The 15,466-nt window shown below is 38.3% G+C and overlaps 1 protein-coding gene across 9 annotated transcripts in view; it reads right to left on the minus strand.

Annotated features, from left to right (window-relative positions):
* Positions 1–15,466, minus strand: part of ttc7b (tetratricopeptide repeat domain 7B) — a 119,484-nt gene that overhangs the window by 64,622 nt on the left and 39,396 nt on the right. For all 9 annotated transcript variants that reach the window (XR_010002167.1, XM_062968407.1, XM_062968408.1 and 6 more), the window contains 3 exons: positions 7,380–7,458; positions 6,197–6,369; positions 4,210–4,273 (listed from right to left, as the gene is read on the minus strand). Coding sequence is in view for 8 of the 9 variants with exons in the window: in XM_062968407.1 (XP_062824477.1) it covers positions 4,210–4,273; positions 6,197–6,369; positions 7,380–7,458 (316 nt within the window). In the remaining variant the exon portion in view is untranslated. The remainder of the gene's footprint in view (positions 1–4,209; positions 4,274–6,196; positions 6,370–7,379; positions 7,459–15,466) is intronic.

Raw genomic sequence — 15,466 nt, forward strand, 5'->3', positions numbered from 1 at the left:
TAGACTCAGAAGAGGAGTGGGCAGATCAAAAGATAACCTGGCAAGATGGCACTACCTGGAAGAATCCTCCACCTTGTGTGACTGTGGAGTTAAACAAACAACTCCTCATATGTATGCTTACCGACAATGCCCTGCCTCATGCACAGAGAAGGGCTTGTTTAAAGCTACGAACAATGTGATTGTTGCTGCCCGCTTTTGGTCCAAAACTATTTAGCTGTTCGTGATTCCTTTATTTTTATCACTTTTAAATTTATTTATTATGCAATGCTTTTGACACAAAATAATAAATAAATCATGGAAAATTATAGAAGCACATTTGTGGAGACCTGTCTGCAAGGACTGATAGGAATATGTTAGGTGTTCATAAGGCAGGGGATGAAAACTGTGTTTCCTCTGGGTACAAGACACTGGGACAAATGTAGCACTCACTTTCTGAAAAAAACTGCATATACCTCAGCACATGTAGCATCCTGCCATGTATCCTGTGTACTGTTCTCAAATACAGTAGAGTTCCAGTTATTCAACATAAACAGGAAGGCCGAATGTCAAATAACTGGAACTGACGGATAATAGGGAGGCCCTATTATCCCTCCTGGCAAGCCAGTTTAGGGAAGCGCCCCATGCGCATTGCTACCTATGGTGCCTCCCAAGGGGTGAGTGCTCATCTGAGGGATGGAGCTCGTCCCTACGGCGAGCACTTGGCTTAGGAAAGCGCCCCGTGCACGTTGCTGCCTAGCAACGCGCACGGGGCGCATCCCAAGGGACAAGTGCTCGCCAGAGGGACGGAGCTCATCCCTACGGCGAGCACTCGGCTTAGGGAAGTGTCCCATGCACGCTGCTGCCTAACAATGTGCACGGGGCTCCTCCAAAGGGCCTGGCACGTCGTATAATGCGGAAGGTCGGGTAACCAGAAGTCGGTCATTATTTATTTATTTATTTACAGTATTTATATTCCGCCCTTCTCACCCCGAAGGGGACTCAGGGCGGATCACATTACACATATAAGGCAAACATTCAATGCCTTAACATAGAACAAAGACAAAGACAAACGCAGGCTCCGAGCTGGCCTCAAACTCATGACCTCTTGGTCAGAGTGATTTGTTGCAGCTGGCAGCTCACCAGCCTGCACCACAGCCCGGGCCTGTAGGGTTAACTGGAACTCTATTGTAGCTAAATTGGCACTTTTATATTTATCAAATTTATTTTCAAGACAATTGTATGATCTGTGTCATACATGCATTTCTGAAACTGTATCTTAGTGATTTCTGTTAGTTTTAAAACAAAACTTACATACAGTATTACAATACAGTACACTAATCAAATATGTCTAAATATTATGAGGGTCTCACTGTGGCCGTTTATAATGCGAATATCTCGGTCTGCTTTTCTCCCACTTGGCCTCCTGCCTACTTGGTTTGGTTTTTATACATAGGAATTCTTGTCATGCTAGCCATCCTGGGCAGGGACATCGGTCCTCAATTACCTGGATTTGCCAAATGCTAATGGAAATCAAGCTTGAATATTTATTATGCATTCACAACCTTTGTACGCTGCTTGCATCTGCAAGTCTACTCCAGTCTTAGCTGCTGGCTTGGAAAGATTTTTGTTCAGAGGACTACAAGTTCCAGTGTTTATATTGGCTGCAGAATTCTAGAAACTACAGTTTCCCAAAGTAACCTTTCCTGATCCCTGGCTCATCAATCACATTTCATCCCCAATCTATTCCCTGCCATGGCACATAATGAAAGTCAGTATAGTGTTGTGGTTTCAGTACAGAACTACGACTGTGGAGACCAGGGTTGAATGCCCAGTACAGGTTCACCTGAGGACTACCATTAAGTATAAATAACTAGAAGGCATACAACAACAATTACATTAAAGATAAATCAAAGATAATTGGAAATAATAAAGAAAAATGCACTATAAGCCATCTCTGTAGTCATATATTCAAAATCCAACATATTGAAATAAAGAGTTACTAAATCAGATCAATGTTTCCTTCTGAATCTGTTCATGTTAGATGGAAGGCACAGTCTGGGTCTCCTGATCCATTTACAAAGTCAATGAAGAAAAAGCCATGTCTCTATTAATATATCTGAGTCCAAATATCACAACATATATCTTGTTTTGAAAAACTGTGGTGTTATTTTTTTTTTCATTTAGAGCTAAGTTCTACATTCTATTCAGTTTGTGATTTCTTCCCATTTCCCAATAAAAACACTTTTGTTTCGCTCTAGTAGTAGATACATAATAAGAGATTTATGTAATCTATTATAATGAAAAGCCATGGGAATTCAGCAAGATCACAATTGAGTTTGCACAAATAATTTGGTTAATTACAGAACTGATTTCTCTTTCAATTTTGACATAAAACTCCTAGACTGTCAGGCATGTCCACCAGGTATATAAACTCTCCATATGACTTTAATCATTTCTAGATTGTATGGTATACATTTTAGCTTTTCATTTTTGGAAGCTGACTTGAATCCCACTCTGGGAGAAAGGAGGCATAGAAATTAAATAAAAATTAAATAAATTAATAAACAAATAAATTAGCATAAAGATTTTTAATATAAGTAATGGGTATGTTTATGGTACAAAAGTGAAGTTGTAATCTTATTTATTTAAATTTCTTTTTGTGTTTTTGTCTATATTATCTATATTGTTAACATCAGAGAGAAAGATATCTCTAATTTTTTAAATAATTTTATCTGTGTTACTAATTTGCTCATGCAGTCATCTCTAACAACAATTTTTGCTGCATCCTGGTTTGTGGCATGCTCACAACCTCTGCAGAAATATTCTTTTGTAGTAATATGTAATAGGATAAAAGTGTTTAAAAAGTATTCTCAAAGGGTTTGAGTCTCTAAGGGAAAGCCTGGGAAGAGCAACCTGATACTGTTCTATGGTTTACTTTGCTCAATTTAATGGCATTTTCCCTCAGCTTGTCAATGAAGGGCTTAAGTATTGCCTCCTTCCAAAAACGGTTGGCCAGATATCTTGCATTATTATATTTATATTACAGTATATATATTTATTAGACTGGATGGTGTAATAAATAGATCAACTAACATTTTTGTGCCTCAAATGTTAGCCCTGTTTCAGGCTATATTTGACCTGCTAATTCTAAAAAAATGGCACCAGTTTTCACCTATCAGTTCTATTTTTTGATGCACAGAACATATGCCATAAAAATCATGACAACCATATCAAAAAATTAGAGCTGATGTGGTCTATTCAATGCACTTTTCTGAATCAGCACCCCAAATAACCTCAAGATACCAAGAACATTTTTTGGTTTGGCTGTGTTATGTATTATATTATCTCATATATTTATCTCTGCAACAGTATTATAGCATATGGATTCTAAGGTATGGAATGTAAATACAGCAGCAACATCAGCAACATTTGCTGCTGCTTCTCCTCCTTCTCCAAATGAGCAAGTCTCATCACAATGTTGTAAAACTTGAACCTTTAGCTCAAAGTCCATTTTACTAATCTGCAAACCAGGTAGTAGCATATTAAATGAACCTGCCAAGAATGCTATAAACATTTTTTTCTCTCAAGTTCAGGAAGCCTGGAGATCCCAAGGTTCCAACAATAGTTTGTTTTAATAAATCTTAACTCTCTCATTTACATGTCATAAGTGGTCTCATATTTTAATGGGTGACTGATGCTTGTTCATAGAACAAGGGCCTCACTAAGAGTCTTTGGAATTTCAGAAACTCTCTCCAGAATTAAGGGAATTGATGTTTGAACATGCTTCATAGAAATTGTTCACTCCTCTGTAAATGTCAGATGGTGTTGGTGGAGTTACGCTAACACTTCTCTAAGTAGGTCAGAGTGCTGCGAATTCACAATGGCAACATTTTTAGTTGGTTTGGTCACTGCTGGTACTTTGTCGTCATTGTCCAGTCCTTCTAAACTTGCCATCTCTTATCCCAAACCTTTGTAGTTTGCATTGATCAGTTATCAAAAGCTCTCAGAATGATAACCACAGTATAAGATGAATTACATTTGATAGGGCACAGAGTGTTAAGGTTTAGTTGCCATTAGCCTCTAATAATATCAAACCCTGCCCTAGCCTAATATTTGGTTGATGGAAAGAAGAAAGCAGTCTGCATGTCAACATTTTGTCTGGCTACTAAAGTGAGAAAATATACAATAACTAATATAAGCATATTGCATCTACAGAGTAGTCTGACTCACCATAGACTCACTAATCAGCAGCAGCAAGAGAGCTTCTTCAGTGTTCTCTTGAGGACAGAAAATGCTGTTAAAAATTGAGTATTTATTACCTTAAAATAAAGTTATTCAAAATTCATTTACACATAATATTTAACAACTGTGTCATATTTTGTGTCTGTCATGCTTTACAAACTATGTATAGGAAAAACAATTCTGCTTTTGCCAGCAGCAAAGAAAATTATGAAAAATTATGAAAACGATGTTTAAGAGAGATGCTTCAGAATGTAAAAACAACAGATTAGTTAGGATTAACAGCAGCCATATCATATTTAATATTCTGACAACTAGAATTAATCACATCCAGGAGAAATTTAATAGTTGCCACCTCATACTCTCAAGACTCTTAAAGTTGCATTTTCCATATAGGCTTCCTATACTTAGATCACCTTGCATTTTAGCTGTTTTCGCCCTTTCAATAGTGTGAATTTGATGAACTCAACATGTATTTCTCTACAGTTTCAATACCCTATATATTCATGTACAATTCTAGAAATTTTAGTCAAAAATCAACCCCAAAAACATGGGTCAACTTATCCTGCCCTCAACTTATACAGAAGGTATACCTATTCGTGAGTACATACAGCACTTTGCTGTAATGTTTTTTTTAAAAAAATCTTGCTTTCTTGATGCATAATATATTTGAAATTACAGTAATGATACCATTTAATTAGATTTAATTTTTAATCCATATGTACCTTTACTTGTTTATGTTTCAGTATGTGCAAACTGCCTTGAGGACCAGTTTGGGGATAAAGGCAGATATTTAAAAAAATATCAGGACTAGAATCCTCCACCATAGCATAACAGCACAGCAAAGGTACTAAGAAACTCTGTGACAAAGATCATAGGGTTGAAGTGGAAAAACTGTGAAGTTAAACAGAAAAAATTAACTTGGGCAGTGCAATGTTTCTTTTCTTTCAAGTTAATTTTGTTATTACCTAAAAGCAGCCCTTCACTAATATTCCACTCTATGCATAATTTACTGTATTAGAAAACCTGACAGAACAAAATTCATTCTACTTACCATGTCCAGAGTACACAACGAAAGGGAATGCAGTTGAAATGAAAGTGTATTTAAATATGAAATGATGAAAATATTACAGTCTAAAGCAGCGGTTCCCAACATTTGGGCCTCCAGGTGTTTTGGACTTCAACTCCCAGAAATCCCAGACAGCTTACCTGCTGTTAGGAATTATGGGAGCTGAAGTTCAAAACACCTGGAGGCCCAAAGGTTGGGAACCACTGGTTTAAAGCTAAGTAGAACACTTAAAACTATTTCTCCTTATAGGTTTTGCACCTTAAAAGTTATATCAGTTTGGAAACCCTTTTTAAATGCCTGGGTGGGAAAATGGTGGTGGTGCTGGCCAGAGATGGCTGGCTCTCTGAGGCGGCATTAGCCCCTTCCCTTTCTTATGGAATGACACTCAACTTATCTGTGGGTCTTATAAAATCCATAATTTTAGTCCAAAAACCTGCCTTTGACTTATATGAGGTGAATTTATACGCAAGTATATACAAGAACGCATCTACACCACCATAAATAACAACCTAGACACTTGTCTACTAGTGGTGTGCATTCGGGAAAAAGCTTGTATCGTTTCGTTTCTGGCTTTCGTTGCGGGGCCCGATCCATTTTCGGAAAGCCCCCCCCCCGAAATTGGGAGGGTTGTTTCCAATTGTTTTGTTTCAGGGGCCCAAAAAATTGGCCCATTATGGGGGGGGGGGGCCTTCCCACCCACTGGCTCTCCTTCCTGAGGCGTTTGGCTGCCTGGCAGGCACTGCGCTTCTTCTCTTCCTCCTCTTCCCTCCCTCCCTCACGCCCACATGCACTTATGTCATTTCTGTTGTTTCTGGCACACAATTCAACTCCTTAAAGATTGTGTTTCATGAGTTCAATTCATATATTATAATATAAATTTCAGAATAATAAATTAGATAAATAGCTTACTTTTCCCCTGAGTAGACCCGTGGTCTTCGGCTAAGAGCATAACTTTTAGTGTTTGCACCTTTCCAGAGAGGATCATTCAGTGGAGATTGATGAGGAGGGTCATCTAATGGGTTCCAGTAACTCTGTTCACACATACCTCGTAGCAAGATTTCCGCTAACTGCCTTGCTATTGTCTGTGAAGGAAAAATATTTCCCCTAAATTAAGAGTGTATAAATGTGGGCTATAGAACTAGGAATATCAATAGAATCATATTCCATTCTGTGCATGAGCATAGGATATGATCTATTACGTATTACTACAATGCATACTGTAAAACTAATTGATCCCCAGTCTCATGCAGCCTCTCTTGTCCAGATTATCTTCTTTCTGTTTTTCTGTCAGAATCACACTACATTCCAATAGCTCCCTCACTTTTCATATGGTTATCTACTCTGGCTTTAGGCAACATTTCTCCTCCTACCTCTGTTCACCCAATGACCTTAATTAAAACTGAGCTTGTCACCATATCCACTTGTTTTGCATTTCTATGGCTATTACACATATAGCTTGCTCATAAGGTTTGTTCCTAGACACTTTTGACTTAGATCTACAAAAGCCTATGCTATGAGTCTCTTTCTCTCAGTTAGTGTGAAAGGTGCTACAAGATCTCTTTACATATTGATCCAGACCAATTAGGTTATGTCTTTGACTTCTATTCATGTTTAGACACAGATAAATTCCACTGCATTCAGTGGTACTCCCATACAGGTTAATATGTACAGGACTATAATCTTTATTAAGGAACCCCGCTGGCGAAGTGTGTTAAAGCACTGAGCTGCTGAACTTGCAGACCGAAAGGTCCCAGGTTCAAATTCCGGGAGCGGAGTGAGCGCCCGCTGCTAGCTCCAGTTTCTGCCAACCTAGCAGTTCAAAAACATGCCAATGTGAGTAGATCAATAGGTACTGCTCTGGAGGGAAGGTAACGGCGCTCCATGCAGTCATGCCGGCCACATGACCTTGGAGGTGTCTACAGACAACGCCGGCTCTTCGGCTTAGAAATGGAGATGAGCACCAACCCCCAGAGTCAGACATAACTGGACTTAATGTCAGGGGAAAACCTTTACCTTTACCTATAATCTTTATTGCTAATATCTGATTACAGGCTTTTATCCAACTGCAGTTATTGTAGTTATTTTAACTTACCATGCGTAGATTTTGTGTAGTTCTTGTTTCAATAGCTCTTAGAATCTCTCTAAATCTACCGACTCCTCTTGTCAAATTCCTGTACACACACACAAAATTCAACAATATTTCCAGCTAATGTTTTAATATTTTATACCTTGTTATTTATAGTGTAAGAATGTAATCACTTTTTCCATTTATTCTTTATTCACTTTTATAAAGAACAAGAAACATTTCATTCCAGATTATGGTTGGACGCAGACTACCCATCAATGTAAACTCATGGGATGCTGATGAAGGAAAGAGGAAGCAATTTTCATTAATCCAGTCTATTACTGCAGCTTGCAGCTACCGATAAAGCTGCTCTGGAAAGTTCTTGCCCCAAGAAGGAATAAGAAATGATGCTTAAAGATGCAGTGCGCCAGAGCAATTTGTGAAAATAAGCTTTTGTGTAATGCAGCTACAAATTTCATCTGTTCCAACTTGGGTCGTTTTCCTAATGGAAGTGTAGCTCTGGATCCAAACCCCTAAAAATACTGTTCAGTTTTGTCAATAATTTTTAAAAGGGCAGCTGAGAAGCCAATTAGTTTGTTGTCATTTGAATTTACATTACAATTAAGTAGTCTCTAAGTTCCAAAGCAGTTTTCATTATTTCGCTACTGCCCAGGAAATTGCTCTGGAATCATCCAGGAACAAATCAAGGTAGATCAAAAGCTCTTTGTCCCAAATGTAAAATAAGAATGAAATTGAAGAGAAATGAAAAAGTGAAAACTGGATGACAAAAGCTACACATACCCACAATATATACTGAAAATAATTTGAGATTTAACTTCACAGTGCAGGCTTTAGATTATAGGTAAGGGGGTAAGCAGAAGGACATTGCACCATTTAATGAATTTAACTTTCTTCCTATGAGAGAAACCCTACCACCTTTTCCATAACAATAAAACATTTTCCAGTGTCACTCAACAAATAAACAAAGAGACCGAATGAGCCCAAAAGTGCATGTTTCTATCCAAATACAACTCACCCTTTTCTAAACTGAAAAGCATTTGATAAACAATAGTATAGAAGATAAAGATTTATGGTACGAGAACTTGATTCTGTAGCAGGCTTGAACATTGCACTTCGTAAAAAAAAAAAACCAAAAATGTATAGCATGCAGTTTCTTTACTTGTAAAGCTCTGAAAAATGCACCATAATGTTAAAACAGAACCATAATCCAAAGGTTTAAATCCAAGTCTTGCAATATATTCATTACAATACAATATAAAGTATTGTACTAATGGGCTTTATGCCAGATCCCAAGTTAGTATCAAGTTACCAACTTGCTGGAATCCACAAGATTAATTTTATTTACCAGTAATTGTTTAATTTATATCCTGCCTTTCTACCAAGATAGGATCCAAGGTGGTATACATACCATCATGTGCCATCGCAACGATTTCAAAGTCATCTTCTATATCAGGGGTCCTCAAACTCTTTAAACAGAGGGACGGTTCACGTCCCTCAGACTGTTCGGGGACTGGACTATGATGCAATAGTCCAAAATTAGGATTGTGGTTGTTGTGTGTGCCTTCAAGTCGTTTCAGACTTAGGTCAATCCTAAGTCTAAAGTTTAGGACAGGGGCCAGATAAATGACTTTGGAGGGCCGCATCCGGCCCATGGGCCTTAGTTTGGGGACCCCTGTTCTATATCTATTTCATTTTCCCCAACAACCTGAGGCCTATAACGTGTCCTAATTATGAACATTAACACCTGAATGCAAGCTAGTTCCAAACTTCGGTGGGCTTGGGGCTCCCTTCTCCCTTTCACTATAGCAGTTGCAACTTTTGCTGACCTTCCTTCCCATCACATTGGTATCTATTGTTTGGAACTATAAAGCCAAGGTCAGGTCAAATGGAAAACATGAGCACAGATTTAAGCAAAGTTGCTGCCTTCACACAAGTCAATTGTCAGCGACAAAGGTCGGAGTTACAGTTGCTAGAATTATAGCCCATCCTCATCCCACAGCTGTTACTTAATTGCCAAGCATTTTTGATAAAGTTGCCTGGACCTTCTGAGGCCTTCCCTGTATTGCCTGTGTTGCAGAAATGTAGGTACCTTTTTGATTCCCTCTTGAGGCTGCTGGGACCTGCTACTCTCCTGCTCAGCTGTTAGTATTTCCAGCTGCAAGTTTGGGAGTTGCACCTCTCGGACTCAGCAGCTGGCACTTCCACCTGCTCTTCCCCTTTGCTGTCTGAGTAATGCAAGCTGGGCATGACACATGGCAGGATACATGTCTCCTCCATGTTATCTTCACTTATGCCATGCAGTACTTTAGAAGTAGTGACTCGTTAATGTCACCTAAGGATTTTCATGGGTGAATAGAGATTTGAACTCAGGTATTAAAAGTTCTAGCTTGATACTATGACCACAACATCACCCTGAGAAATATAGTATTTTCTCGATTCTAATGCTCACATTTTTTTTTTTACTAAATTACCTTCCCAAAATTACGGTGTGCATTAGATTCACATAATATGGTAATTCCTTTTTTGGGTTTCAGAGTTTTGAAAATTGAGGTGCACATTAGATTCAGTGGTGCATTAGACTCGAGTAAATACGGGTCCAATCCAAAAGTACCTCTCTCTTATAAATCAAAAGCATTAATTTAAGATTATTGAGGATTATATTTTCTAAGGGTCAGGATGGAACCCTAAGGCTTCCTTTTTCACCTAAATTCAGTCGTTAGTCCCAATTTGAGCAGGTAAGTATTTTTATCCTTTACAATTTTATCTTGTAAATCGCCTAGAGCATCGTGGATGGAGGGCGATTAATAAGTACTTAAATGATGATGATGATGATGATAACTTGAATCAATGAGATGCATGCATGCATTGCTTTACTATTCACTAACCGATTCTACTCTACTTGGAAATGGATTTAGTAGATAGATACAAAAATGAGTAAATATGTCAATTTTAATTAATTTTATACTACAATTTCTCAGCATTTATTTAAAAAGCAGGAGACAAATGTTTTTGACAAAAAAATATCGGAGTTACCGAGGAACAAACAAATTATGCCAATTTCTTGTGCTCATTCTAATAATTCCCTCTGCAAAATAAGAAAAGTGACAAGCTCAAATTGTAAAGATGATAGAAATAACTATGTTGATTATGCAAAGCAGATAGGTATCCAAATGGTGCAGTTGAATAATTCAGAGGGAATAAATGCACAGTTCTCCATCAGTTAATAGCCTGGCACTCTTACACGATTTGGCTGAGACAATTACATTTCAATATAATAAATAATGTTTTATATTATGCTAGGGCACCTGTGACCCAGGCTGTGCAATGATGCGAGATTCAATGCATTGCAAGTTATTTAATCAGCACTCTTGCCAAGGTAAAAAAATGCAATGCAGTGCACTTTGGCACAGCATCAGAGTTAATATTACTTTCTTCTGCAGTGTCTCCACTTTACTTTATCAAACTCTAATGCAGACTTTCATAATTCCTGGTATCTGCAATTAAAAAGGATTAGTTAGTAGATAGGAATGGGTAATGTTTGACTTGCACTTTAATGCAAATTCACCTGAGGCACCATTTGAACTAAAATTCAGTTATAGATGCAGTTTTCAAATCGAACATGTATATAAAATATTAGGATGAAAACTATGTTAAAATGTGTTATTAATGAAGGTAATTTACAAAAATGCGTGAATGAGACAAAAACAGTATATAGGAGAAACAGGCACACAATTGGCATGGATATTCATGCTGATTTTTAAATAATGTAAACTGTTGGGAAAACAGAACGGAAACCGAATAAAACCTAATTCATCAGGTTGGATATGTTGATGGGGTTTGTTTTCTACCAAACAGTGGCTCCAGGCTATGTCTTTATTTCAAGGTACAACTTAGATTCACACCTACGCTATTCTCCCACCCTTTGAGATCATACATAAACTGTGGGTGGAAGTTAACTAGACAATAGGGAGCAGGCTAAAAATCTAAATTAACACAGATAAACATGTATTTGAATTCTTGCATATAACATGCTAGCCATAGATAAGAAGAAAAACTCTTTTTTGAATACAGTAGAACTTATCCAAGCTAAACGGGCCGGCAGACGCTTGGATAAGCGAATATCTTGGATAATAAGGAGGGATTAAGGAAAAGCCTATTAAACATCAAATTAGGTTATGATTTTACAAATTAAGCACCAAAACATCATGTTATACAACAAATTTGACAGAAAAAAGTAGTTCAATATGCAGGAATGTTATGTTGTAATTACTGTATTTACAAATTTAGCACCAAAATATCACGATATATTGAAAACATTGACTACAAAAATGGCTTGGATAATCCAGAACCTTGGATAAGTGAGGCTTGGATAAGTGAGAGACCACTGTAGTTCCAAACAAAGGCTGTCATTTTTCTCAGCATCCAAATGGTATAAAATCCAGTATTGTGACATATTTGGCGAGAGATGTCAATTAAAAAAAAAATAACAACATTCTGGCTCCATTTATGCTGTAAAACTCTTCCATCATACTTGGTTTTAGGGGATTATCTTTCTGTTTCATTCTGACATGTAGTTTCATTGGAGCAGAATACTATAGCGTGGAAGAGTTTAAAACTGGAGTCAATTACATCAAGTAAAATATGAAAAGACTGGTTACCGCTAAAGAAACTAATATTTACCTTATAATTCTATCCCTGTTTACTAGCGTAATTTTATATGGTCTACTTCTGCTTTGGTTTTCAACAAAAGCTGTTTACAGCTAGCAACTAACAAAGCATGAAATGTAGACTATGTAACATGTCTAAACCTAACACTGATTTAATTTATTTTTAAAGTGTGTAATGAGGGTCAGTTTTATTAATTCTGAATATCCACTATTAGATTAGTAAAATTTTCTTTTAGCTTAAATCCGGTGACCTACACATATATCATGAGGACAATGATTTTAGAATGATTTCTGGATTGTTCAGGTTTTACTTCCGAAAGAACTCATTTAAAAGCTCTCTGTTACAGAAAGTAGAGAATATGCCAAGATTAGTAGAGCGTTCAATGCTAGTTCCAACTGGAGTGCATGAAAACTCTTGCTACATTTGTCATTACTTATGAATAAACTAAGTCTTCAAGAGCCCTAAATTTAAAAATGCATAAGAAAAATATATGCATCTTAAAAACTAAAGAAAAGTTGAGTAGTCCTGCAGAGAAGTAACATCCTGTATGCGATCAATATTTGGGTATATGGGGTGGAGGGAATAAAAGAAAGCAAGGGCTTGGGGGTCAAATCTAAAGTTATGAATTATAACAACTTTCCTGAATACAATGACCTTTGTATTCTTTTAATTGTTTTTCTTTGCTCATCATCCTGGGAGCCCTTCTAGACTGGGAGGTAATACAGAAATACTCTAAATAAATAAATAAACTTGCCCTGAGTGTTCTTAAACAATGGTAAGACATTAATCCAATATGTAAAAAAAGTTAGCACATCAGATATATGAGAGAAAACCATTTACTGATCACAAATATTAACTACTAGCTTGGGTACCCGGTGGTGCCTGGGTTATTTGAAAAGGGCCTTGTTTGTTTTTGGATGTTAGGAAATATCAGTTTGGTCATGTTACGCTATGTCTCAGAAAAAATCCAGTCCTTGCTTTTTTTTTTAATGAATTAGAAAATGTGTAAGAATGTGGGTGAACTATAGTTCCCCAAAATTTTGGATCAACCCAAAACTCCCCAGTATTCACAGTTGGTCATGTTGGGTCTGTGTGCCAAATTTGGTCCAGAACCATCATCTGCTGGGTTCAGTGTTCTCTGGATAAGAGTGAACTACAATTCTCAGATTCCCAAGGCAATCACCCCGAAACCATGCCAGTATTCACAGTTGGCTATGTTAGGTTTGTTTACCAAGTTTGGTCTAGATCTGATGTTGGCTGGGTTCAGTGTTTTCTGAATACGGGTGAACTGTGACTCCCGGATGCCAAATTCAATCTCCCCCAAATCCCGTCAGTGTGCAAATCTGGCCATGGTGGGTCTGAGTGTCAAGTGAGTTCCAGGTCCATCATTGGTGGGGTTCAGAGTGCTCTTAGATTGCAGGTGAACTATACATTCCAGTCCCTACAACTATAGATCATGGTGAACTACAACTGCCATTCTGTTGAGCCAGTCCCACAAAGCCAGTCCCACAGTCTGTTCAGTTGCTGATCAATTCCTCAGTTTGCTGTGTGCCATAGGAAAGGGTAGGGAAGGGTTAAGGGAGAGGCAGTGGACAGGGTCATGCAAATGAAGAGAGAAAGGAACACTGGGATGTGCTCGCTGTAACCTGAAATGTCCTTGGAAGGAGTGACTTGATGGCGCCTCAGCACTGGGAACTATAGGCTGTTTGTGGGGGTGGGAGGCTTTCAGCGTGAGCGGACACCCGTGCCACATACACACATACAGATTTTCACTTTTATTATGTGTATAGAAAATTTGTTTTTACTAGTTCTTTCAACATTTTCTTCTTCCATGATAGTAATCACACTAAATCTTGATTCTGGAAGTAATGGAACAAATTGAGAAAGTCTTCATGCTAACTCTTGCCTTGCTCTTACTCAAAGAGTGCTCATATTTTTCCAGGTTCTCCTTTTATGTGCATATCCATATCCAATTGGGTGCAGTGGTAACACTTTGTCAATTCAGTAATCAGCTTTTCAGCAATTAGCTCCTATACCCTGTCATGGTGTTTTTGGCTACTTTCTCTTACTATTGCAAATAAGTCCCAGATCTGAAAACAGGCCAGTACCATCAGCCAAAAGGTTTGTGACCAGTACAGCAGAATTATAATAAAATCTAAGTGCCCCTTCAAACATTATATAAACACAAGGGCTGAGTCGGATATCCAACTGACCTCTAGATGTTATAGATTACCATCTTCAAAAAATTCATTGTGTCCAATGGCCAGAGTTTATGGGAGCTGTAGTTTAGAACATCTAAAAGGCCTATATTTGCATTACAGTGCCTTTCGGTCATTACAATATACCAAAGGCTACAGATTCTGTGTCATTCCCTCTCTAAAAGAGAGGAGACTGACATCCTGTTGGAAATTTACAACATGATGCCAAACGGTCATACTTCTAGGTGGGACTGTGTTTTTGGAGCTATGCCATCAGGACCACTACACGTGCAGAGGGAGTCACATCACTACCGTGAAACTGTCATAAAGATAATAATAATAATAATAATAATAATAATAATAATAATAATAATTATTATTATTATTATTATTATTATTATTTTATTCTTATACCCCGCCCCATCTCCCCAAAGGGACTCGGGGCGGCTTACATGGGGCCAAGCCCGAACAGAACAATATAAAAACAAAACAATAAAACCAATCAATCAGACAATAAAAGCAAGTCATAAAAAACCACATACAAGATAAAATGTTAAAATCATGGATTGGGTTCAAAGGATCTAGGCCAAAGTGCTAAAAGTGCAAATGTATCATGTCATCAGGGAAGGGTGGTTACTCAGCTATGATGGCTATAAAGTGCCATTATAATACTGGGGAAGGCATACACTGTTAAATGGACAACAGGTCAATGATACAGAGATCAGTCACCAAAAGCCTCCCGGAAGAGCCAAGTCTTCAGGCTCGTCCGAAAGGAGAGGAGGGTAGGGGCCTGCCTAATCTCCCCGGGGAGCGAGTTCCAGAGCCGGGGGGCCACGATGGAGAAGGCCCTCTCCCTCATCCCCACCAGCCGTGATTGTGAAGGTGGTGAGAGCGAGAGGAGGGCCTCCCCCGATGAACGAAGAGGTCGTGCAGGTTCATAGAGGGAAATGCGGTCTCGAAGGTAGGTGGGTCCCAAACCGTTTAGGGCTTTGTAGGTGATAACCTGCACCTTGAATTGGGCTCGGAAAATAAACGGCAGCCAATGGAGCTCCTTAAACATTGGCGTTGAACGCGCCCTGTAATTTGATCCAGTTAAGAAACCTGGCTGCCGAGCGTTGTACTAGTTGCAGTTTCCGGGCCGTCTTCAAAGGCAGCCCCATGTAGAGCGCATTGCAATAATCCAGTCTAGAGGTAACTAAGGCATGGACCACCATGGCCAGATCTGAC

This window comes from Anolis carolinensis, chromosome 1 (assembly GCF_035594765.1).
Source record: "Anolis carolinensis isolate JA03-04 chromosome 1, rAnoCar3.1.pri, whole genome shotgun sequence".
Classification (NCBI taxonomy): Eukaryota; Metazoa; Chordata; class Lepidosauria; order Squamata; family Dactyloidae; genus Anolis; species Anolis carolinensis.